Here is a 23847-nt window from a genome sequence, read left to right as displayed (position 1 = left end):
TCAGTCACGCAATCACACACTATGGACAATTTTCCAGAGATGCCACTCAACCTACCATGCATGTCTTTGGACCGGGGGAGGAAACCCTCCAACAAGCAATAACTAAATAAATGTGTTGGTATCAGTCTTGATCCATTGACTGTGAATGATGAAGAACCCATGCTTTAACTTGTGTTTAACTTTATCTTTATTCCATATGTTTCTGCTTCTTTGTAGATGTGCTGGCTCTTCTGCTGACTGATCTACTGGTATTCCTCCAGGAGAAGGACCAGAAATACATCTTTGCTGCTGTTGTATGTCAGAAGTTGTAGGATACTTTGTAAAGTTTAGTGTAAGGTTTTTGTAGGTGGGTTTAACTTGTTAAACTCTCATTCTCTCAGGATCAGAAATGTCCAGTGATCTCCTTGCAAAAGTTGATCGTGAGGGAGGTGGCTAACGAGGAGAGAGGTATGTTCCTCATCAGTGCCTCCTCCAGCGGCCCCGAGATGTATGAGGTGCACGCGGCGTCCAAGGACGAGCGCAACACCTGGATGAGGCTTATCCGTGAAGCAGTGGTGATGTGGGTATAGGTTATTATATGGCGTTCGTGAGCGTATGTTTAGTCCTATGTTAAGATAGGCTAAGATATTTTCCTCTTCTCGTAGTTGCCATGAGAAGGAGGAGGACACTGCAAGTGAGTCAGAAGAAGAGCGCAGAGCAGCAGAAGCCAAGAACCAGAAAATTCAGAAGCTACAAGGTGATGCACTAAACCAAAGTGACACAAATATGATGTCCAGCTTGAAAATTCCTTTCTTGATGTTTGTCTGGGAATCATTTAACATGTCTGCTTGCCTTCGAGATATGCTTGTGAGAAAGCTGGAAGCTATTTCTGAAATACTCTGCTATTTCATCAATCTCTGGCAGAGTCTCTCTACAGTCATGACCAGCTGATTTGCTCCAGCCTGGAGGAGAAGCTCCACATCTATGCCGAGCTCTCAGCCATGGTGGGCCACAGAGACATCAGCCCAGAGCCAAAGCTGCTGGTGTGCCCTAACACAGAAGAACTCCCTAATGCTGCTGTTCTGCTCAACGCTGCACTTAAAGAGGGTGAGACACTGCCATTCAAATTCATTCTTACACCAAACTTAGACTTTATCTTGAACTAAAAGCAAATTCTACTCCCTTGATTATTTTCCTGTATCAGTTTGACTATTCCACTTCTGAATAACATTCATACTCTATGGGTGAGTCTGTCACTGTCACGTTAATACTCCAGTCATGTTAAACTATAAAATAGCGCTAGATCTAGCACAGTATTTTATTTTTATTTTTTTTGCAAAATCACCGCTCACAGCTCTCAAGCCCAAAGTTATGTCTAAATCGAGTTGTTAATGGTGGACTCAGCCGTATACTGTATGTGCTGTTGACTTCTAGCTGATGACTTGAATTTGAAACATGGCCGTTCCTTACTTTTGTAAACTAACATAAATATGTGAAAAGTTTCCTTAAGGCTTTCTTTTTTTTCTCTCTCTCTCTCTCTCTCTTGCTCTGTCTCTTTTTTTATTTCTTTTTTCCAGCGGAGAGTCTAAAAGAAGCGCTGTCGTTTCACTGTGGCTCCACCTCCTGTCCAGGTCCTCTGCTTGTGTCTGAGGAACAGAACAATAGTGATGCTACTCCTCAGCTAGAGGCTCCTGATCCTGCTTCATCCCCTCCTCCTGTGCCTGCTGAAGAAGAACCCCAAGCAGTGGATACTGTAAGGAGCGAGGAAGAGGAGTCGAGAGGAGAAGACAGCCTCGAGCTCCAGCTTCGGAATCAGAGCAGTGCAACTGACAATCATAATATGCACCTTAAGGTAAAGATAGGGGTTAGTTAAGTGTTCATGGATTGTTAACCTCATGAATAACTTGTTTTTGTGTGAGTAATACTGCTGGTTTTAATTATTAGTTTGTAGGAATGTGAGAAATCAGGTACAATGTAAATGAGCCATGATGGGCAAGCACTCTGGAGCTTTTATATTTGCCCCGTGGGCTAGATAAATAAATTACGGTTTTGTCCACCACTGACAATAAACATCTACCTATAACACGTTTGACAACCAAACCAACATTCCATTAGTGGATGGCATCAAACTGAGCAGCCTTGCCCAGCAATCAGCTAAAGTACACACATGTCATATTCCTGATTAGAAAATCTTCTCAGGAGTAGATGAGTTCTGAGACGGGACCATCTACATACGTCTATTAATACGTCTATAAATGTTACCAGGCGTAACAGAATCTAATCCCAAATCTATATACAAAGCTTAACCCCAGAAAAATCTGTAAACGTAAACTTAAAATCTAAACTGTTCTAAACCTGTTCAAACATTCATAAGACTCATCACTCATTTTCTACCGTTTATCCGAACTATCTCGGGCCACGGTAGTGTTAATTTCGTCACCTATTTTTAATTTAGTCTTAGTCTTGTGCCAAATGTCCTTGTTAGTTTTAGTCATATTTAGTCATTCACATATCTTTTTTTGTTAGTCAAGTTTTAGTCGACTAAAAGTCTCGTCATTTTAGTCTAGTTTTAGTCAAAAAATTGTAGTCTTTTTTTAAAATAACACATTATTACTGAGATTATTACTGATAAACATTTCAGTAAAAAAAGTGTTTTACATATGTTTCACTCGATCTTGACTGCACATCACATTTTTTACTTTATTGATACCGCTTTTAATCGTAATGCAAAGACCGGTCATCGGGACATAAGCTGTCATGTACAATAAAAGAGCCTGCGCAGAGACAGGAAATATAATTTAACACAAAAAGCCTGACTAGACCAGGGGTGGACTTGCGCTGAGGAGTTTTTATTTATTTATTTATTTATTTTTGAGTGGCGTGTGGACGAATTCTTTCTTGAGTAACAGTGCGAAGCCGCGAACTCGTTCTGAATATTTTAAAGGCAATTGTAGACGAAAACATTCATACAAAACATTTTCGTCTCGTCTTTTTTCGTCAACAATAATGCATGATAATTTATTCTTAGTCAGCGTTTTTGGACAGTGGTGCAGTCTTGTCATCGTCTCGTCTTAGTCATGAAAAAAAAAGGTTGTTGACGAACATATTTCGTCTCGTCTCGTCTGACGAAATTAACACTAGGCCACGGGGAGCCTCAGGCGTCACTGGGCATCAAGGCAGGATACACCCTGGACAGAGTGCCAACCCATCGCAGGGCACACACACACTCTCATTCACTCACATACTACGGACAATTTTCCAGAGATGCCAATCAACCTACCATGCATGTCTTTGGACCGGGGGAGGAAACCGGAGTACCCGGAGGAAACCCCCGAGGCACGGGGAGAACATGCAAACTCCATACACACAAGGCTGAGGCGGGAATCAAACCCCCAACCCTGGAGGTGTGAGGCGAACGTGCTAACCACTAAGCCACCGTGCCCCCTGCTACATTCATATGACAATTTATTTATTTATAAATGTTCTAAAACATGCATGACTATCTCCTATTTAAAGGTCTCACAGTTCAGGCAACTGTCAGAAGGTATAATGTCTGTAAGGTAGAAACACACACGTAGCAGACATTGGCGAACGGTAACGGCTAGAAGGGTAGACGTTTTTAAGCGGCACTTCTGCGCACTTCTAGTGTGGTGCGGCATCAATAATTCAGATTCCTTTGCTAAAATCACATCTCAGGCTTAATATTATGAAACATTAATGTGTTGAAAATAAGGAGAGAGTCCATTCCATTGCCTCTGGGGAACAATTTCATTAAAAATGAACAGTGATAATTAGAGCTTCCTTCAATCTCTTCCTTTCCTGCTAGCATTGGCACCTCTGATGGTGCTCCGCTATGCATTACACCGATAAGGCATGCTGATCTAGGCGTAAGCAGGAAGACAGACCATTCTTATGTTTAATGAGATGTTTCCTCTTGTGCTTTGTACTTTTGTAAGAACTGATATAAAAGGAATAGTGTATACTGTGTCCACTTAAGTGTTGTTTTCTTCATTAGCTGGCTGTTTCAGACATACTGTTTATGTGGCAAGTGAACTAAATTAATTAAATATAGTGTGTCTGTGTGTCTGGTAGCCGTTTCTGGTTGTATGTACAATGGCTTGCATCATTATTCACCCACCCAGGTTCCAGAAGCTCCAGATGAAAAAAAAATTGTTTCTTCAAGGACAAAACTGAATTTGGCCTTCAGTCATGAAACATTAAAAAAGAACAAAAACACCTCAGTTAAACTGCCTTTGGTGAGAGTCAGTGTGAAGGAAATGATTGAAAATGTAGACTAATGAAGTTAAACATAACGTAAGAGAATTAAACATAGGTATTGGGTGTAAGAGGATGTTCATCCCTGTACACACTGCTAGATCCATAGTGAGCAAGTGAACCCTGCATCTAGACCAGGCCCTCCCTCAAAACTCGACAAGAGAGTGGTGAAGGTGAAGCTGTCACAGAGTTACAGAGTACAGTGATCGAGAGTGGAGTGACTATACAGTACACAAGGCAAGCATTTCAAGAGCTCTGTATAACTCTGGACTGTATGGCAGGGTGGCTACAGAGAACTCATTGCTCAGGAAGCAAGTATGAAACATGATTGGGTTTTTTCTGGTAAGACGAGTCTAAGTCTTGCCCTATGTCTTGTGCAATACCTCAATTACCACCATCACAAGAGTGAAATATGGTGGTGGTTGCAGTATCATGTCATCTGGACTGTTTTCATCCTCAGAACTGGGCTATTTCTCAAACTGAAGAACGGATACAGGAGGCTGAGAAAAGAAAAAAATAAACTAAGCTTAAAAGTAGGACAGTGCATCAGAGATGACGCCTAAATACAAGCGTGGTTAAAAACAAACAAAAAAGGTGAATGATCTACACTGGCCAAGTCAAAGTCCAATCAGAATACTTTCAAACAGTTGCAGTCAACAAACAAAATCCATGTGTTCTGGAGCAAATCTGTGAGGAATAATGGGGAAAGAAATCATTAGTAACCTGTGTAGAACTGGTTCTGTAGGAACGTTGGTTCTTCAAAGTCTTATTTTAAAGGACCTGAATATGTTTGCAAGCAGATTTATCTGCTCTTGGATAATGGATTTTGGCTTTTAAGTGGGTTTGCAATTAAAATATTACCAAGAACAGTGTCAGTGATTAATCCAGACGAATGTGATGACTTTTGGCTGGAGTCTCATCACTTTACTAGAGATAGATCTGCACAGACAGCCCGTGACTCATGGGGTTGCTGTGGATGGGGCTGCTTGGAGACGGTCACACCGTCTTTGAACTACTGTTGTGTCAGTCGGCTTTGTGCTCAGATCTTCACCAGTGAACATTTGAAGACTTCGGCAGGAAGGGATTCGTGAGGGGTCTGTGGTGAACTCAGAAATCACCCTGATACATTGACATTATTTACTGTTCAGTGTCACCCAAATGAGGATGAGGTTCACTTCTGAGTCTGGTTCCTCTCAAGGTTTCTTCCTCTGAACTGAATTTTGCTGGCTTTTACATTATATTTTCTAATCCTGATCGCAGATCACCTGGTTCTGTATGTAGTTTAGTTTAGTTTCGTCTATTTCTTACAGGAAAACAGTTAGAGTTTGTGTGTGATTTTACTTTAGAAATAAAATCACTTCCAGTCTACCAGGAAAAATGAATCTTGTAAATAATAAAATGTCCGATTAAATGGGAAAAAAATATTTTTGTTTACGTAAGTAAAACAGATTAACACCAGATGGCGCTGTATACTAGCTAAACCCATGCAGTTTATTTTCCAGAACCTTTCCTTAACAGCTCAGAGGAAAGTGTAACGTTTGTAGAGAATTAAAGAATTAAACATTAAAAGCATAACTAAATGTCTTGAGATACCAAACACTGCATAGTTTAATAGTTACAATTAAAATAATTTATCACAATTATGTTATAGACAAATGATTTGATCAACTTCCAGTTCTCAGGGAAGCTAAATGTGATACCTGTCAATATATAAAATATAAAACACCTTCATATTTAAATAAGGTTGATATTCTATGTATTTTTTCCCCTTTTAATGTAGCTTTTCTTTTGTTTATGTCCAGATCTGTCAGAGCGTCCAGAGTTTGACTCAGTTGCTTTACAGTTTGCAGGTGATTCTATCTTACACACACTCTCTCTCTCTCTCTCTCTCTCTCACACACACACACGCACACACACACATATATTTGGCATATTCCAATTGACTTGCTTATTATTCTTATTTTTATTCTGGCCAAGAAGTTATAACTTAAACCACTGAAACACATGATTTCTTAATTTATGATCATTTCTTTGTCATCTGTTTTTAATATCTGAGTAATATTACTCAAGATCTTACATGATCATCTTAAAGAATAAAAGGTTTATAATACGTGTCTCCTTATATGCGCTGTATTAAAAGCAACTCGCACATAGTTTGAATTTCTGTGAAATTTGGCAATGAAATCACACGGAAAAGCTTCACTGATCACTGTAACATAGACTGTAGTATTGTTTCCAGATATTGTTTTAATGCTGGATCCAGAGTACTTTAATTTGTAAAGGAGTACGTCTGTTATCAGTCAGTATTGACTTCGCAGTGCCACATGGCTGTAACATGAACATTGATCACAGTTACTGGAGTTTGCTGTCATCATCCAAGGCTTATTAAATGTTTATTTGTTCCTCTGGGTGTAGAACTGTTCAATAATTAACTCTGTTCATTTCAGGCCGTGGTCACCATCCAGGACAGCCGCTACGAAGTGCGTCGTCTCCTTCTTCTCCTGCTCTCAAGTTCCACCCAACGGATCTCCCAGGGTTCCCTGCAGGAGCAAGAGCGTCAACGTGAGGCAGAGAGGCAGCGTCAGGAGCTGGCGAGGGCAACGCGGGAACGGCAGCAGTGGACCCGCGAGTGTCAGGCTCAGCATCAGCGTTTTGAAGAGCGTGAAATGGAACTGGCACAGCGTGAGCAACAGTGCCACGAGGAGGCCCAGAGGCTGCAGCGCCAACGCGAGGAGCTGGAAGAGCAGCAGCAGGAGTACCAGCAGAGTCTGGAGAGGCTGAGGGAGGGCCAGCGGAGCGTGGAAAGGGAGAAGGAGAAGGTGAAAATGCAGCAGAGGATGACAGAAAGATGGAAACATGAACGCCAACACAATACCAGCATCAAGCTGGAAGGTCACCAAGGGTCAGGAGATGAAACAAAAGTATGTGCGAGTGCGTGGGTCAGAATGTAATGTGTGGCTCTTCTTTCTTTCTTTCTTTCTTTCTTTCTTTCTTTCTTTCTTTCTTTCTTTCTTTCTGTTTCTTCTTTTCTTCCTTAATACCATTCCTGTCTATCTGTCTTCACCAGATAGACAGGTTGGTCACCGTGTGTGTGTGTGTGTGTGTGTGTGTGTGTGTGTATTATGGGTGTGAAAATACCAAATTTTGACTTTAACACTGTACAGTATTAATATAATATCATAAACTCATGCACTACAGCAGTGTAACGCTGACTAACTGGCCGTCTTTGGGTGTTGATGTGACCCAAAAACATGCAATAGAAACTTACAGCTGTTAGACTCTATGTTGTCTGATCTCCTGAATTGTGGTGCTTGTTGATGAGGATTTTAACCAGTTTTGTTTTGTCTGGTAACTTCCCTTCCCTTCTTCATGAGCAAGGCAAGAAAAAAAAGACAATTTGCTAAATCTGTCATTCAGTCACTTTTTCCTGAAGTTGTTTTCTTTTGTTTTGCTTAGTTGTGCACTTGCAGCTGAAACTACTGTGCTTTCATTCACCTTGAGGCAAAACTGCTGTGTGTTTACCTCAGAATAATACTGCAAACTGACATCAGGGAATTCTCTCTCTCTCTCTCTCTCTCTCTCTCTCTCTCTCTCTCTCTCTCTCTCTCTCTCTCAGTTTCTTGCTTTCCGTGTGTGTGCAGTAAAAGGATTTGCCTTCAGCATGGGTTTGAGATTTCCTTCACAATTCACTATTCTTTTCCGTGTTGCCAAAACACCCAAGGAGTGATGTCTAAGGAAAGCTCCTCTTAAACCATCTCTCCTGTCTCTCTTTGAAGAAGGGATAAAACTGTCTCTGAACTATTCAGGGCGGAGGCATTCAGAGCTTTTTTCTCTGTCTCACTCCATATTTTTGTCCTTTACACTTATCTGTATCTGTTGCTCTCTAGAAGTGTGTCTATCTAAAGCAATCGTGTACGTTCGTCTATGCTGTCTGTCTGTCTCGTGTGTCTAGCATTTTTCCACACAGCTTTCATCATCACTGCTTCCATTTACATACATTTACTTTTACAGCATTTGGCACACGCTCTTATCCAGAACGACTTACATTATCTCATTTTTTTTGTACAGCTGAGCAATTATAGGGGGTTAAGGACCTTGCTCATGGGCCCAACAGTGGCAGCTTGGTGGACCTGGGATTGAACTCACAACCTTCCAATTGGTAGCCCAACACCTTAACCACTAGGCTACCACATGCCCTACATGCTTCCCCTTTTAGCTTGTTAGCTAGACCCATCAATCCACTTTAACACGCAGCTTAATGTTCATGAAAGACAGCAAAGGCGACTTCGGAAGTGATCGTTACTTTTAGTCGCATGCCGTTCCTTTCTAGTTCACTCGAATCAGGTGTACAGAGTCACTGGCCGTAAAAATGGTTTCTGTCCTCAGCCAAGCTGATGAAGCTAGCCTGTGCTAATCTCTCAATCTGTCTCATTCAATCTCTATCACACACACTGTCACACTGTGGGCCTCTGATTCATTAACTAGGATAACACAAGCAATTCAAGCCTCATCAGTCGTCTGGCCTGACCACTGAGTGCACTAATAAACAAGTTACTGATTAATGATAAAGAAAGTTTTCCCAATAAAACCTCAAGACAAAGTAATTAAAACAAGCACTACATGCATCTCTCATGCACTGCTGTAGATAAAGGAAGGTTAGTGTTTTATTTAGGAGGTTCTAAGTAATACAGCAAGGTTCAGAGAGGGAAATGTAAAGGGGGAAAAAAAGACCAAACACTTTTTAGACACTGATGATTTCTTTAGTTTCTTGTGTTCTCTCTTCGTGTCTGCATGGGTTTTCCTCTGGACTGGCTATGCTGACATGTTATGATAAAATAAAGATTTAACCATGCAGTTACCTTGTAGAGTCATGAACTAGGGGCTGTTACAGGGTCAACCATGATAAGGGCCTTACTCAAGGGCCCAACAGTGGCATTGTTGCGGTGCTCTGTATAAAATATATTATAAATCTGCTAATAAACTCAAACTACTGTCAAGACTCACAGAGAACAAATTAAAGGAAAAACATCAACATGAAAACAAGTGCTTCAGGTGAGGTGATCTAGATCCTGTAAGTCTTTGGAACTGTACTGGTTAGATGAACGCCGTTCTTCTGACAGCTATTCCCTCTGCTGTTGTTTTGATCATGACGCTGTAGAGCTCGGTGAGTCCAGAAACTTCCATTGAGACACGATATATTTGAATCAATGCCATAGGATATAATTTACATCACTTTAATCCTTACCAAACCATTCAGTGGTTCCTGTGGATGGGGGCGGAGTCTCCCTGGATGAGACGACTCCCATCAGGAGCGAAATGTTTTATCGTAGGATATCAGGACATCAGTCAGAGTAACTTTGAGCTGATTGCAGTGAAACCAATCCATGCCAGGACATTGCTTTTAACAGAGGGACAGTTATTTGTATTATTTTATTTATTTTTTTAAATAATCAAGGAGACTTTAAAGACATCTGACTCTGTAATATGGAGGTTATATTTATCTGCCTTGTTGCTGACAATTTTCAGTTTGTTACATATAAAAAGAGACAGACATTAAATCAGGTTTGTCTTTTGCACAACAATGGAAATGAATCATGGTTTGTGTAGGAATGTAAAAAGCTGCCGAACCTAAAATACAATGCAGCATAATGTTTGTTACCATGTGTACAATTTAATCATCAGCATCAGTTTTTAGTTGGTGCTCACCTCAATGAACGCTGAAAGGTGTCTGCAGAAGAGTGAGAGGCTTGTTCACTAAAATGGGGAAAACCGTGTCATTTTCCATGCCACGTTCTATGTTAAGTTGAGTTACCTGTTCTCCTTTCTCTTTTTTTAAAGAGCTTCCATCATGGTCATCACAGTGGCTTGGATGAGGATGGGTCTGTTTACGTAAACGAAGCAGTTTTTCTGGCTCCGTCCATGAACAATCGGCATCTTCATCACTACCAGCATCAGTACCAGCATAATACACACCTGCATCCAGGTTACGTGGATTCCCCCAGTGCCCAGAACAGTCTAAATTCTCTGCTGGCTTTGTCCAATCATACACACCCTACAATCAGCATGCAAGATGAGCCGTGGACCGAAGGTATGGAGCAGCATGAATCACAATAACCTCTCTCTCTCCCACTCTCTCTCTCTCGCTCTCTCTCTCTCTCTCTCTCTCTCTCTCTCTCTCTCTCTCTTTCTCTCTCGCTCGCTCTCTCTCTCTCTGATGTCTATCTATTAATTAAATTGAACAACACGGTGTAAAATAGTGAATTGTGTGATACAAGGTTCTTAAATCAATACCTAGTATGGTATAATAAACAAGACAAAGCCGACAATTTCTCCTCTAAAAATAAACAAATAAACAAAACAGCTATCTCTTTACCTCAAAATTAGATTAGCTTTGTCATTAAACATGAACAAGTAAAAAGGCAATGAAATGCAGTTTGGTATCTAACCAGAAGTGCAAGATGTACATTATTTACAGTATGAACAGATAGTATACAGATAAAAATGTTGGGTGTTATAAACATGATATACAGGGTGTTATATATTATATATTATATTTACAAATGTATAGGTGCTATTGACATAATATACAGGGTTGGGTGATCATCGGGAGGCAGAGTTCAGTAAGCTGACAGCCCTTGGGAAAAAGCTGCTCCTCAGTCTACTGGTTTTTGTCTGGAAGCTCCTGAAGCACCTACCGGAGGGAAGGGGGACAAACAGTCAATGGACAGGTTGAGAGGAGTCTTTACGAGTGCTACAAGCTCAACACAGGCAACGTTTCCTTTGTATGTCCTCAATGGCTAGAAAGAAAGTTCCTGTGATGCGCTGTGTGGGTTGCAGTGCTTTGCTGTCTGCGGCTGTGACACAGCTTGTCAGGATGCTGTCAATCGCACAGAGATACAAGTTCACCAGGATGGCTGAAGACAGGTGATGACGATATTAAATGCTGAGCTAAAGTCCACAAACAGCATTCGTGCATATGTGTAAGCACAGAGTGCAGCGTTAAGGAGACCGCATGCTCTGTGTTCCTATTGCTCCGGAAGGCAAACTGACGTGTGTAGGTGTAGGTGTGCCAGGACCAGTCGCTCAAAGCACTTTGTGATAATGGGTGTGAGTGCTACTAGGTGGTAATCGGGTTGGAGTGTTTTGGGAACTGGGACAATGGAGGTGAATTTGAAGCATGTTGACACAGTCGCTAATGCGAGGGACAGGTTGAATGAAGGGACAAGTTAAAGATGACCTGAATTTATGTTACTTTACTTTTTTTGGGAGAAAAAGGGTCTTTAAAGCACCGTAAGTGAGTAGCTTGCATTACCCATTGAAAAAAGCAGCAAGCAGTAACTGGAGTGGTGCATGGAAGGATTTATGTTTCGTGGTAGGTAACAGTGCTGATGGCCAATGAGTGACGGACTGAATCATTTCAGAATGTTGAGTCATGCAGCAGCACAAATGCAACAAAATCTAATACACATCTGCATCACTATTTTGTGGCAGAACTAAAAGAAAAAACACTGCACACACTCAACAAGCCTCTGAGCTGCATTCACACAGCTTGTAAGGAACACACAGAGCTACAGTGTTGTTGTGAAGATTCACTCGTACAACGTTTGAGTCAGTTCAAAATGAAAGAGTTAGGCGAGTGTTCAGGAAACGTTTACTGTGGTTGTGTCGAAAAGGGGATTGTGTGAAACACTACTGTGCTCCTATTGATTCAGATTTTGAATCTGGTTTGTTTTACACTCCTAAAATACAATACATGCCTATAAACACACGAAATAGCATCATTCTATGTGTACTCACGTCTGAGACGCAGATGCTTTCAGAACATGATCTGGAGGAAATCAATAAGATGGTCAGTTTACTAAGAACTGGATTGTGACGTTTGAATGTCAAGAATATCTTCAGTTTGCGTGAACGAGAGATAAAATGTATCGTGAGCAGAAATCTAAAAATAGTGTGTCAAAATATTCTTATTATCATAATCTCTAAGCATTATCTCATCTCTGCTCTGAACCTTTCACTGTGGCCATGTCTCCAGTTTCCTCTTTATGCTGTTAATATATCTACTGACAAAACCCAACCCATCTCCTTTTTCTCTCTCGGCCTTTCTCACACACACACACACATTCACACAGACACTCCATCCGTCATGAAAATCAATCGTCCTTCTATCGACTGGCGGGGCGGCTGTGGTGTGTGAATCACGGTGAGTGCATGGCGGGAGACTGATTGGCACATCGATCTTAAAAATCTTTAGTAACCTCATTACACGCCAACTTGTCATCTGTCCATCTCTCACAAGCTTCCGAAAGACAGACAGCAAGAGAGAAGAAGGAACATATTAATCACACATTTCTGTATACAACGTCCTAGACAGCTTATGATGTTCTCACACGTACACCAGCACGTTGCTCCTAGTTCCACATGCATGTACTGTACAGCTGTATGTGGATACCTGACCATCACATCCATATAAAAATTGAGAATAAACTAAGTTATTTATCTCTAACATATGTTACTGCATATCAAGCCTGAGGCGACGGTGGAGAGGAAAAGCTCCCTGACATGATACGAGGAAGAAACCTTAAGTGGAACCAGGCTCAGAACGGAACCTCGTCCTCATTTGTGTGGCACTGGACAGTAAATAATGTAAATGTAAATAATGTCCTTCCTACAACAGTTTATATTTGAGTGGAATTAAGCAAAAAAAAAGGAGCTTCTGAGGAACTAATGAGTCAGCGCCATTTCCAAGTTCACTGCAGACCCAACACTAATTCTTTCCTGCTGAAGTCTTCAAATGTTCACTGATGAAGACCTGACCTTTGTATGTTGTAACGTTACAATTCCTCTTCACTGGAACATGTTCCATCATGACAATGCCCCTGTGCACAAAGCCAGCTCCATGAAGACACGGGTTGCCAAGTTTACAGTGGATGAACTCCTGCATGGAGCTCTGACCTCAACCCCACTGCACCCAATACCTCCTCACCTGACATCAGTAATTGATCTCACTAATGATCGTTCACTCTTTTATCTGTTGTTCTGCTCCAAAGTCCACAAATACATCCATCTAGATGTGTTCTTATTATTGTCTGAAAAAAAGCACAGGAAGGTTTTCCAGTCAAGTGAAAAATGGAGACAGGTACAGAAAAGCAACAGAATTTATATGGCTACAGTATACAGCAAGACTGCTGAGTGTGTGTGTGTGTGTGTTTAAACAGTAAAGAATTCTTTAAACTGAAACAAATATGTAATGATCAGATGTTTAATATTTATATATATATATATATATATATAAAACCCAAAAGCCTCGGGGGTTTCCTCCAGGTACTCTGGTTTCCTCCCCCGGTCCAAAGACATGCATGGTAGGTTGATTCGCATCTTTGGAAAATTGTCCATAGTGTGTGATTGCGTGAGTGAATGAGTGTGTGTGTGTGTGTGCCCTGTGATGGGTTGGCACTCCGTCCAGGGTGTATCCTGCCTTGATGCCCGATGACGCCTGAGATAGGCACAGGCTCCCCGTGACCTGAGGTAGTTCAGATAAGCGGTAGACAATGAATGAATGAATTAAGGCATGACAGTGTTAAATGACATTAGCACACATTATGCATCATGACATTGAGCTCTTATGCAGGCACTTTAAGCAGTAAATTAATCTCATTAATTAAAACAATGATTTATCTTTAACCCTCAGTAGACCTGTGTTTAAAATTTTCACTGTCCTCTAACTCCCTCTGCAAGTTTTAGACTAACTCTTTTTTTACCTGACCTTGAACGTTTTGACCACATTTCTGTGCATATAAATATTATTCATGTGTTTTTAAGTCTATTTAGAAGAAGAAGAAGAAAAAAAAACTGTCTTTATAGAGCTATTTGACATTGCTGATGTTCTTCCCCAGATGTTGGTCCAGCAAGCCATACTACCAGGACAGCAGGAGCCGTGGGCCCAGGGATTTATCAAGGTGATGCCCTCTTGGTGACGCAAGCCTTTGTTTCCATGGAAACGGAGAACCAAGATCCTGAGGGAGAGGAGAAAATTGTGTATCTCTAAGTTCAAGTCTCTTTCATTCCTTGGACAGAAACAGGCTGCGAAGCAGGACTCCAGTTTGGTTGAGAAATTGCACTGATGCCGTAGACACAAATAATCAATAGATGGTGAAAGTTAAAGATCAAAATGATTTTGTTTGGTGTTTCGTCTCCGACTTTCAGATGACATTGTTTTTCATTTGCACTTTTTCCCCATGCTCTCATTGAAGTATTCGCACTTAGATCCAGATTATGGCAGAAAATGCTGAACCATACATCATACATCATATCATACAGTACATACGTCATGCTGTGTTTTTCTAATGTAAAGAACATTAACAAAACCACATTCTCTTAATTATTAGAATATTTCATCAGGGTCTTCTCATATTTGCCATGTAGAGGAACAGCGCATAGTGCTGTCAGGGATGGAGTCGACACATCATACATACTGTACATACATAGATTTTATTTCACTCAAGACATTCTCCATTTATCTTGACAGCAAGTGAAAGCGCCACAAGCAGGTAAACTGAGACGGGAGATCATAGCTAGGTTTAGATGACGGGAAGAGGGCGGCGCTTCCAGGGTGTTGGTTACTAATATCAGGACGTTCAAAACTTTCAAAACATTCCAGATTCACATGTACATCTACCATTTTATTGGGTAAGGGGATGCTCTGTTTACTCATCTTTGAGTGTTGGAGCACAGTAGATAACAGTTAGTAAATAATTTGCTATAAAATGAATGACTGAATAAGCATGGTATTGTTTTAAAGGGTTAAATCCTCATAATTCCCAGATTTCATGTGGCATTTTCAAGGTGTGTGTGTGTGTGTGTGTGTGTGTGTGTGTGTGTGTGTGTGTGAGAGAGAGAGAGAGAGAGAGACTTAAAGGTCTTTTCTAGGGTCAGTATTGTGTCTTACTGCCTGAAGCCTACAGAGACAGAATTAGGTTACTCAATTTTAACTTGCTTATCTCACACACACACACACACACACACACACACACACACACACACACACACACACACCCCGCATTCTGCCTTAGCCGAGCCTTACTTACCACAGCCATCTATCTGAAAGCTAGGCATTTCATTAACATAATACTTTTTGCAGTGGATATGAAATGAAGCATTTGTCCTGCTTTAGGAAAGCTCTGCAGTCCTGTTCCTCAGACATCATAAATATCAAAATATCCCTCAGAACGATGATTTATCGGAACTTTTCATCTGGCTTTTGAACTCTTCGTGATCGTTCCACAAATAATGACACATTTTATAGTGTAATTACAAACTCAGCATTCACACCCCTCTATCTTATACCCTGTAATCCTGCAGCACATCCTGTAACAAAACCCTTACAGCCAGGTTTGCTGGAGCAGATCTCTGGGTAATCTTCTGAGCTCAAAGAGCTGGGAGAGGAACATGCAGGTTCTTAGGAACAACAAATTCAACGTTAATTCATAACTTGTGGAGATTTAAATGGTTTTTAACCATTTTTTGTTTAAACAAATGCACTGGGAACAGCACCTTGTTTTTATGTTTGTAAAGTCTTTAATCCTAAGTGAACTGACTGTGTAGTTGGACCACAAGCTCCCTCACTGTGCAGTGCTCTTTAATCCAGAACAAATGAAAACACTCACTAAAAGATTTTGGGCTTTCTGCATGCTGTTGGTCATCAGCCTTTAACTTTCATCCATTTAACCAACTTGAGCGTGTATATTTGTCTTTAAGAAAATTAAGAAAAGCAACATATAAATATTTCAGCTTTCTTTGAGGACAGATGAAAGTGTTTTACTGAATTTGAGTAAAAAAAAAAAAAAAAAAAAAAGTGTAATATCACAGATTGTAGAAAATTGCCCCGAATTTTTTTTTTCCTTTTTTTTTTTTTTTTGTAACTTTTATTTATTGTTATTTTATGCATTCTGAACTTTATGATGTACATGTGGACTGTTTTATACAATTGTATGTACAAATTACTCTTTGTAATTTATCATTTAATTGATCTTAGGCTAGATTTAGAAAATAGTGACATGTCTGAAAAATCTTTGAATAAAGATGGATGATTATGGCTGGGTTTGATGGTAAAACTGGAGCTGGAAGAAGACACTCTGTTGCAACAAATCCTTCTTAACTGCTGATAGTCATGGCTGTATGTATGGGGAAGTATCCTGGATTAACTGGTATAAAGTTTCGAGAAGAAAAAAAAAAAGCATTTCAGACAGGTTCGTAGGTGGTGATGCGAGTTGAAAAAATGCACAAAGCATAATATCTTCCTCACTTCACTGTTGCCATAGAAGCAACTCACAGCAGTAACAAAGAGGTCATTGTTATGTACAAGGATATTAAACACAATGATCAACTGCTGGAGTTTGAAAATTTTGTGTGTGTGCGTGTGTGTGTGGGTGTGTGTGTGGGTGTGTGTGTGATCTTACGAACACAATTTGGATGTTTTCTGCACATTTCTAGGTATAGTGCTTTGCTCAGCACTGCTTATTAGCCACATTTTTATATCCTTTCTCAGTAAAACAAGACCACTGCTGAACAGATGTTATTTGGGTGTGGTGCTGGTGTGGAGTGTAAAGTCCATGTTTAGTGGGTAAAAAAGAAAAAAACTTTTTATGTAGGGTTTTTTTGTGCATAATTTTTAAGTTTAAAGGCACACAGACACGGATAGCATTTAGGTGGCTTTCACACACCAGTGGCATTTAGTTAAACTACATCCAATATTTGCATCTGCTTTAAATTCCAGTCTTGTTTAGACGTGCTTTACTTCTGTTGGGGTTTGTGTGGGACTCTAAGGCGACGGGTCAATAGGTAATGAACTGCAACGAGTGTTCCATTCACTCATTTATTGTTCTGAGGAAGAAACACTTTACTTTTACTAGAAGATTTACTTCCTGTTCTGTAGGAAACAGATCACTGCTGCATATTTAAAGACCTCTGGGTTAATAATTGGAGGATCAGGGTTCAAGCTCCCACTGTTGGGCCCCTTGAGCAAGGCCCTTAACCAACACTGCTCCAGGGGTGCTGTATCATGGCTCACCCTGCACTCTGACCCCAACCTCCAAAGCTAGTGTATGCAAAGAAAGAATTTCTCTGTGCTGTAATGTATATGTGACAAACTATCCAATTAAAAAAATCTAACCATAATAACAGGTTGAATTCGGTTGTGTTTTAGTAATAGATTTCAAATCAGTGTGTTGCCAAGAAATACATCGCACTTCTCAAATCTCATTACTTTCTTATTCTGAATCACTAGAGTCATCATTTAGAGTCCCAGTAAATATGTTGTCCTGTGATTTGTGGCCTCTGAAGGCTATAGTAAGCCAGGGGCAATGCGACACTAACTGACTGCATACATATAACCCTCTAATGCCGCTGACACTCTGGTCAGTATTCTGATACGCGTAGGTATGTCAAAGGCCGTGACCTAAATAACATGCATCAGAATCCATTAACACAGCACTGACAAACTCACGATTCTGATTGGTCAGATATTGTTATTGTTTTTTTTTACGATGTTTCAAGAGCTGGACACTAGGAGTGTAATGAAACAATACAGTATTGTCTTTCTATTGCCTCTCGATTTGATATTCAATACCACTTAAATTATGTTAAAAAAAAAAATCAAGTCCACTCTCCTTCCTTTGTAAAAGCAACTTCCTCTTTATTTCAAAACAAAGAAATGCTAAAAGTTTTGCTTTTTTTAAATAATCTCCTAAGCATACTGTTAGTAATCTCATTCAATTAATTTTTTTATTTGTGTAGCGCTTTTAACAATTCACATTGTCTCAAAAAAAGCTTTACAGAAACAGAATAAAAAACTGTAATGTTTACAGTTACTATTTTTCTCTAACATCTATTCCTAATGATCAAGCCTGAGGTGACAGTGACAAAGAAAATCTCTGACATGATATGAGGAAGAACTTTGAGAAGAACCATCCTCAGAAAGTAACAAGGTAAGCTAGGTGTTGGACTGCCAAACTGAAGGTCATGAGATCAAATCCTGCTTGGCCAATGAGAGAAGCCCTTAATCTTCAATTGCTCAGCTGTATAAAATGAGATAATATGGAAGTCACTCTGGATAAGGGTGTTTTCCAAATGCCATAAATGTAGGCGAGTAGAATTGCAAGTGCATGAGTTCTTCATTCAGCTATAAGCTTTTAGAAAAAGCTACTCAGCACTTCCTTTGCCGTTATAGCTGGAGATGCCGTCCCTCAGGAATATTAAGGCATGTGAGATGCTCATGGAAGTCCATGTAGTTCCAGGTTCATAATGCTTTAATTATGTGATCCTCACTGCCTCACATATAGGGGCTTCTGCTGGAGGCTTCCAGGATAACGCTAATGGATTCAGTTCATTCCCTGCATGTTCAGTATACGCATTTCACCGTAGATGTCTGAAGAGCTCCTGACATTCATCAGAAGTATAAGACGTGTACTCACACTTTTAACAAGCTGGAGAAACAAGAGGTTTTTTACATACACACATACCAGATTCCGAAAAGGTTGTTTGCCTGTAAATAATAATTAATGGAAATGTATTTTAGATTTTTGTAGCTAATAATAAGTGTAATGTTAATAAATTCGTAAATAAAGTTAAATTCGTATTCAGATTTCTGTGAAATGCTTAGAGTTTCTTATAAATCATCTTCTCTCGCCGATTAGACGAGGGCAGTGTATATAGTTACGTCCAAGAGGGCTAGCTGTACTTAAAACTATATACTCATTTATTCTAACACAAGTTTTATGTTAGAGAAAAACACAAAATCCTGATCAGCTGTAGTTTCATTTACAGTAGATTCTGCCCTGTATGTGATCTAATCTCTAAAAGTCCTATCTTCAGCTTCCTATGCATTATGTACATATGGAATGGTCTAATTTTATGTTAATTAGATTGCTAAGACAGTCTCACTATATGGTGAAGAATTGAATCCAAGTAGTTAGACAGTTAGTTTAGATTAACTGGTCTTAGCTCTGCATCATCACAGATTATCATTCAAAAACCAAAGAAATGCCACCATGTAAAATTGGTATGTGTCATTTATTTTAGCCAAAACATCCACTTTGGATGCCGTGCGGCACTTAACATGGAGGATTTAGCCAACCAGAAATCCAAAAACAACAAAGTGACACAGCTGATGTTTTCAGCATGGCCAACCTTGAGATTTTTTCCGTGTCATTAGTGCAATATATGTAATTGTTCTTCCTGTGAGACGTGTAGATGAACAAACATTCTTACAGAGATTATGGCAGCAGTAAAGGTTTGATTCCAGACAGAAAAAATACAGTAGTAAGAACGATCGCAGCGTACAGTAGCGTTAGTACATTTTCATTTATCACATTCGACAGACACCTTTATACAGAGCGACTTACATTTATTTCATTGTATACAACTGAGCAGCTGAGGGTTATGGGCTTCGCTGGAAGGCGCAGCAGTGGCAGCTTGGTGGCTCACAACATTCTGAGCTGTAGTCCAATGCCTTAAACACTGAGCTAACACTTCCACACATTGACTGTTATATGCTTCAAAGCTGATCAGTTAAAATTTCACCTTCACTTCGTATCCAGCTTGATCATCGAGCTGAAACGTTCTCACAGCACAGATACGTAGGTGCTCAGTATCTATCAGGTAGTGACATGCATTTGTTATCTTCTTCCGTTTTCTTCAAACGTGTACAGTCTACACGGTGCATTCCTGCACTACAAAGGAATGGGTGTATCCCTGTTTACTAAACACGTTGTAATTACATACACACATTAGTGCTCTTTGATGCAGGGGAAGGGCCTCATGGTAATCACACACCAACAAGTACTTAACGCTCACATACCCTTTCATTTTTTTTAACAAATCCTCCCATTCCTCTCGTCTTCCCTTAATTAGGTGTCATCGCTTTTTCTCATCCTTATTTACTCCACAGAATAATCTTTGGGTTGTCATACTGTAAAGTAGGTTTTACTAATTTAGCTTTGACTGAAGGCAAGAGCTTGTTTTATTTGATGCAGGAGCAGTGGCATGTGAAGGCAAAAGCTACTCTGCTTTGATGCTTTTCCCTTGAAGCGTAGAAAAAATTGACGACTGAGTTCGAAAGTGACGTGATTTAACTGAAGTGAGTTTAAGAAAAAAAAAATATGCCTAAAGAAATCTACAAAAAAAATGAGTCTTTTGGTTATATAAAAGGGATATACTGTCATTTTGAGAGCTCTTCAAGCAACACTGCTATACACAGCTGTTTTTTAATACACAGAATATATTAACATTTCTGATTACATTTCAAGAAATGAGATCAGATTTTTTTAATTACTCTAAAATTAGAAAGACCCAAGTAAGACATAGGCGAAATAAAATAAATATAATGTTTTAAGCATTTGATGGAACGCCTTATTTGATAGTGAATAATAGTGAATAAACTCTTATCTAATCAGGTACTGTAAGAGTTCCATGATTCCATGTAAATCCTCCAAACATTCGTGAGATATCGTGCTATCGAAAATCTCACATTCACAGGTTGATGGATGAATAGATGCGTGGCAAGTATCTTACTTTTTTATACTTTTTTTTCCCCAAGAGATATTCTGAGGAAAATGTATCTCCCAGTATTACTGAGTTGTGTTTTTACTGAGAATGATTAGCACGTTCGCCTCACACCTCCAGGGTTGGGGGTTCGATTCCCGCCTCCGCTTTGTGTGTGTGGAGTTTGCATGTTCTCCCCGTGCCTCGGGGGTTTCCTCCGGGTACTCCGGTTTCCTCCCCCGGTCCAAAGACATGCATGGTAGGTTGATTGGCATCTCTGGAAAATTGTCCGTAGTGTGTGATTGCGTGAGTGAATGAGTGTGTGTGTGTGTGTGCCCTGTGATGGGTTGGCACTCCGTCCAGGGTGTATCCTGCCTTGATGCCCGATGACACCTGAGACACAGGCTCCCCGTGACCCGAGGTAGTTCGGATAAGCGGTAGAAGATGAGTGAATGATTATTTGTATCAGAGTGTGGTGTGTGTCTAAGTCTGGTCTAAATAAGAAAACACACACTGGCAGCTTTCCAGCCATGTTACTAAAAATCCATACAGAGTAAAATGGTTTATTCTTCAGTGTAAAATCCCATACAGCAGAAAATGACTAATTTGTGTTAGACAGATTTGTAATCATAATGCAGACAACACACTCGCATATCTTCCACACACCTCACACAACCATGACATTCCCTGGATTTATGTTATTATGATTAAAGGTCATAATTAAAAGTGAATAAGTCTTCGTTGGCTCAGGAATATAAAGGGTGTGTGGGTATGTGTATGTGCTTCAAAGCTTTGAAGTGACTTTAAATTCATACCTTATTATGTTTTCAAATGTCTGGTAATTTCACCTACTGTAAATTGCAAGAAAGAAGCCCATCCTGACTGCAAGCCGCAACTGTACTGCCACGATAGTATTTGCTTGCCAAAAAAAAAAAAGCTATACCTTAAATGTCTGTGAGCACAAACATACAAATCTTTTTCCCAAAAAAGGTGCCAATAATTCTGTATTGTTGGGCTAAACATTCTATTCTTCTATTGCATTCTATACACTACTCTATCCTTTGATGTTCAAGATACGAGGGAATGCCGTGGATGATACCACTGAGAAACCATGAAGATGGCTTTGGACTGTAATCACTAGAGGTTTTATCCTTTATCAATGAATAGACAGACTTTATGTTACATCTAGAAAGAGTTTTCTGGTTACACAATTGTACTTTTTGATGATATCGTACACAGAAGGGATCTCTCCAATGTCACCTAAATGAGGATGAGGATGATGTTCCCTTCTGAATCTGGTTCCTCTCAAGGTTTCTTCCTCATATCATCTTAGTGGGTTTTTCCTCACCACCGTCACCTCAGGCTTGTTCATTACGTATAAATACTAGAGATAAATAGCAACTTCATTTTAAACTGTACTATTTTTACTCTGTTTCTATACTTCTGTAAAGCTGCTTTGCAAATGTCCATTGTTAAAAATGCTATACAAATAAAATTAAACTCAATTGAATTAAATTAAACTGCAAGGCTGCACAGTGCACGTAAAACGCCATGCCATGCTGTCACTTTGTTTTGTGGTAAATTTTACTCAACAGTGATGAGGACAAAAAGACAAATATAGGCGAGTGACGGCATCACAGCTGTCACAGGGTACATTTTCTTCTGTCATAAAATGTTGGTTTTACACACACACACACACACACACACACACACACACACACACACAGAAACAACAGGCACCACACATTTCTCTTTAATTTGATACTGACAGCATCTGAACAAACTTTGCTTTTGATAAGGTCTGGGTGAATTGTGAAAACATCCACTTGTGCCTTTGTAGGTTGTTTGTATATGTGTGTGTACATGTGTGCATGATTGTATGCATACGTGTGTGTGTTTCTGACTCACTGCAGCTTAGAAACAGCTGTCGTGTTCATGGCAGATGGGGGTGGGTGGGGTATTATTAGGGGATTCCTTGTGTGTGTTAACCAGTGAAGCTGCAGTCTGTGCTAAAACGTGGGAGTAACCGAAAGAAAAAAATGTCTTTTGGTCAAACTTTTATCCAGTTCAGCCAGCCCTGGTCATTATCAACCCACACACACTTAACTTTTTAACAGAGCTATATTCATTTTAATTGTATTTGGATCTGTGTGTGTGACATGGAGAAGTCGGTTTCAGGTGTTCAGCATTGATCAATACAATCAAGTGACTGATTCTGAATTTTACTCTTGATGTCTTGTGGTACAGATGCCTTTATTATCTCCAGATATACTTTACAGCACAGTGGAATCCTTTCTCTATCCCAACAACAGCAGATACAGCGCTCCCTAGGGCAGGGAAGGTCAGGGGCCTTGCTCAGTTGCCCAGCAGTAGGGAAGTGGTAGCTCAGTGATTAAGGTGTTGGACTACTGATCAGAAGGTTATGAGTTTGAATCCCAGGGCTGTCACTGCTGGCAATATGAACAAGGACCTTATTGCTCAGTTGCATAAATTAAAATAATGGCAGCTTGGCATTGCTGGAGCTTGAAGGTTGAACCCCATCCTTCCAATCAACAACCACTTAAGCCACCACTGCCCCTGCTTTTTCTTGGTCTGATCGTCTAATCATCAGAAAACAACGCAATGCATAAACTCATACAGATACCGGTCCAGAGCTTCAGCTGATATTCACATTAAACGTTAGAATAAGGTAAATGTCAAATGGGGTTGTTAGTGTCACACAGCCTGATCTCAGAAATTGCTGATCTCCTGGGATTTTCATTCATAACAGTGTCTAGAGCTTTCAAAGAATAATGTGGGGAAAAAAATTAATATATAAATATATATATACAGTGAGCAGCAGCTCTGTGGGTGGAAATATGTTGTTAATGAGCTATTTGAGAGGCGAATGGTTTAAGCTGACAGGAAAGTGACATTAACTCAAATAGCCACTAGTTACAACCGTAGTGAGCAGAAAAGCATCGCAAACACACACATACCTTGGATAACTTTAGCATAGCTAATGCACTAGAAGAAAAACAACAATCTGGAAGAAATACGTAGTCACATAAACTC

General features: G+C 40.0%; 1 protein-coding gene across 6 annotated transcripts in view; it reads left to right on the top strand.

Annotated features, from left to right (window-relative positions):
• arhgef28a (Rho guanine nucleotide exchange factor (GEF) 28a) overlaps nt 1–16384 on the top strand; it is a 78205-nt gene extending 61821 nt beyond the window's left edge. For all 6 annotated transcript variants that reach the window (XM_060863312.1, XM_060863315.1, XM_060863313.1 and 3 more), the window contains 9 exons: nt 217–293; nt 381–559; nt 645–736; nt 904–1086; nt 1557–1831; nt 6057–6104; nt 6702–7175; nt 10093–10342; nt 14151–16384. In XM_060863312.1, coding sequence (XP_060719295.1) covers nt 217–293; nt 381–559; nt 645–736; nt 904–1086; nt 1557–1831; nt 6057–6104; nt 6702–7175; nt 10093–10342; nt 14151–14302 — 1730 coding nt within the window. In that variant the 3' untranslated portion in view covers nt 14303–16384. The remainder of the gene's footprint in view (nt 1–216; nt 294–380; nt 560–644; nt 737–903; nt 1087–1556; nt 1832–6056; nt 6105–6701; nt 7176–10092; nt 10343–14150) is intronic.
• The last annotated feature ends 7463 nt before the right edge of the window (nt 16385–23847 follow it).

Source organism: Tachysurus vachellii, chromosome 26, assembly GCF_030014155.1.
Source record: "Tachysurus vachellii isolate PV-2020 chromosome 26, HZAU_Pvac_v1, whole genome shotgun sequence".
NCBI classification, from domain to species: Eukaryota; Metazoa; Chordata; class Actinopteri; order Siluriformes; family Bagridae; genus Tachysurus; species Tachysurus vachellii.
The sequence above is the reverse complement of the archived record's forward strand: the minus strand, read 5'-3'. Positions and strand labels throughout refer to the sequence as shown.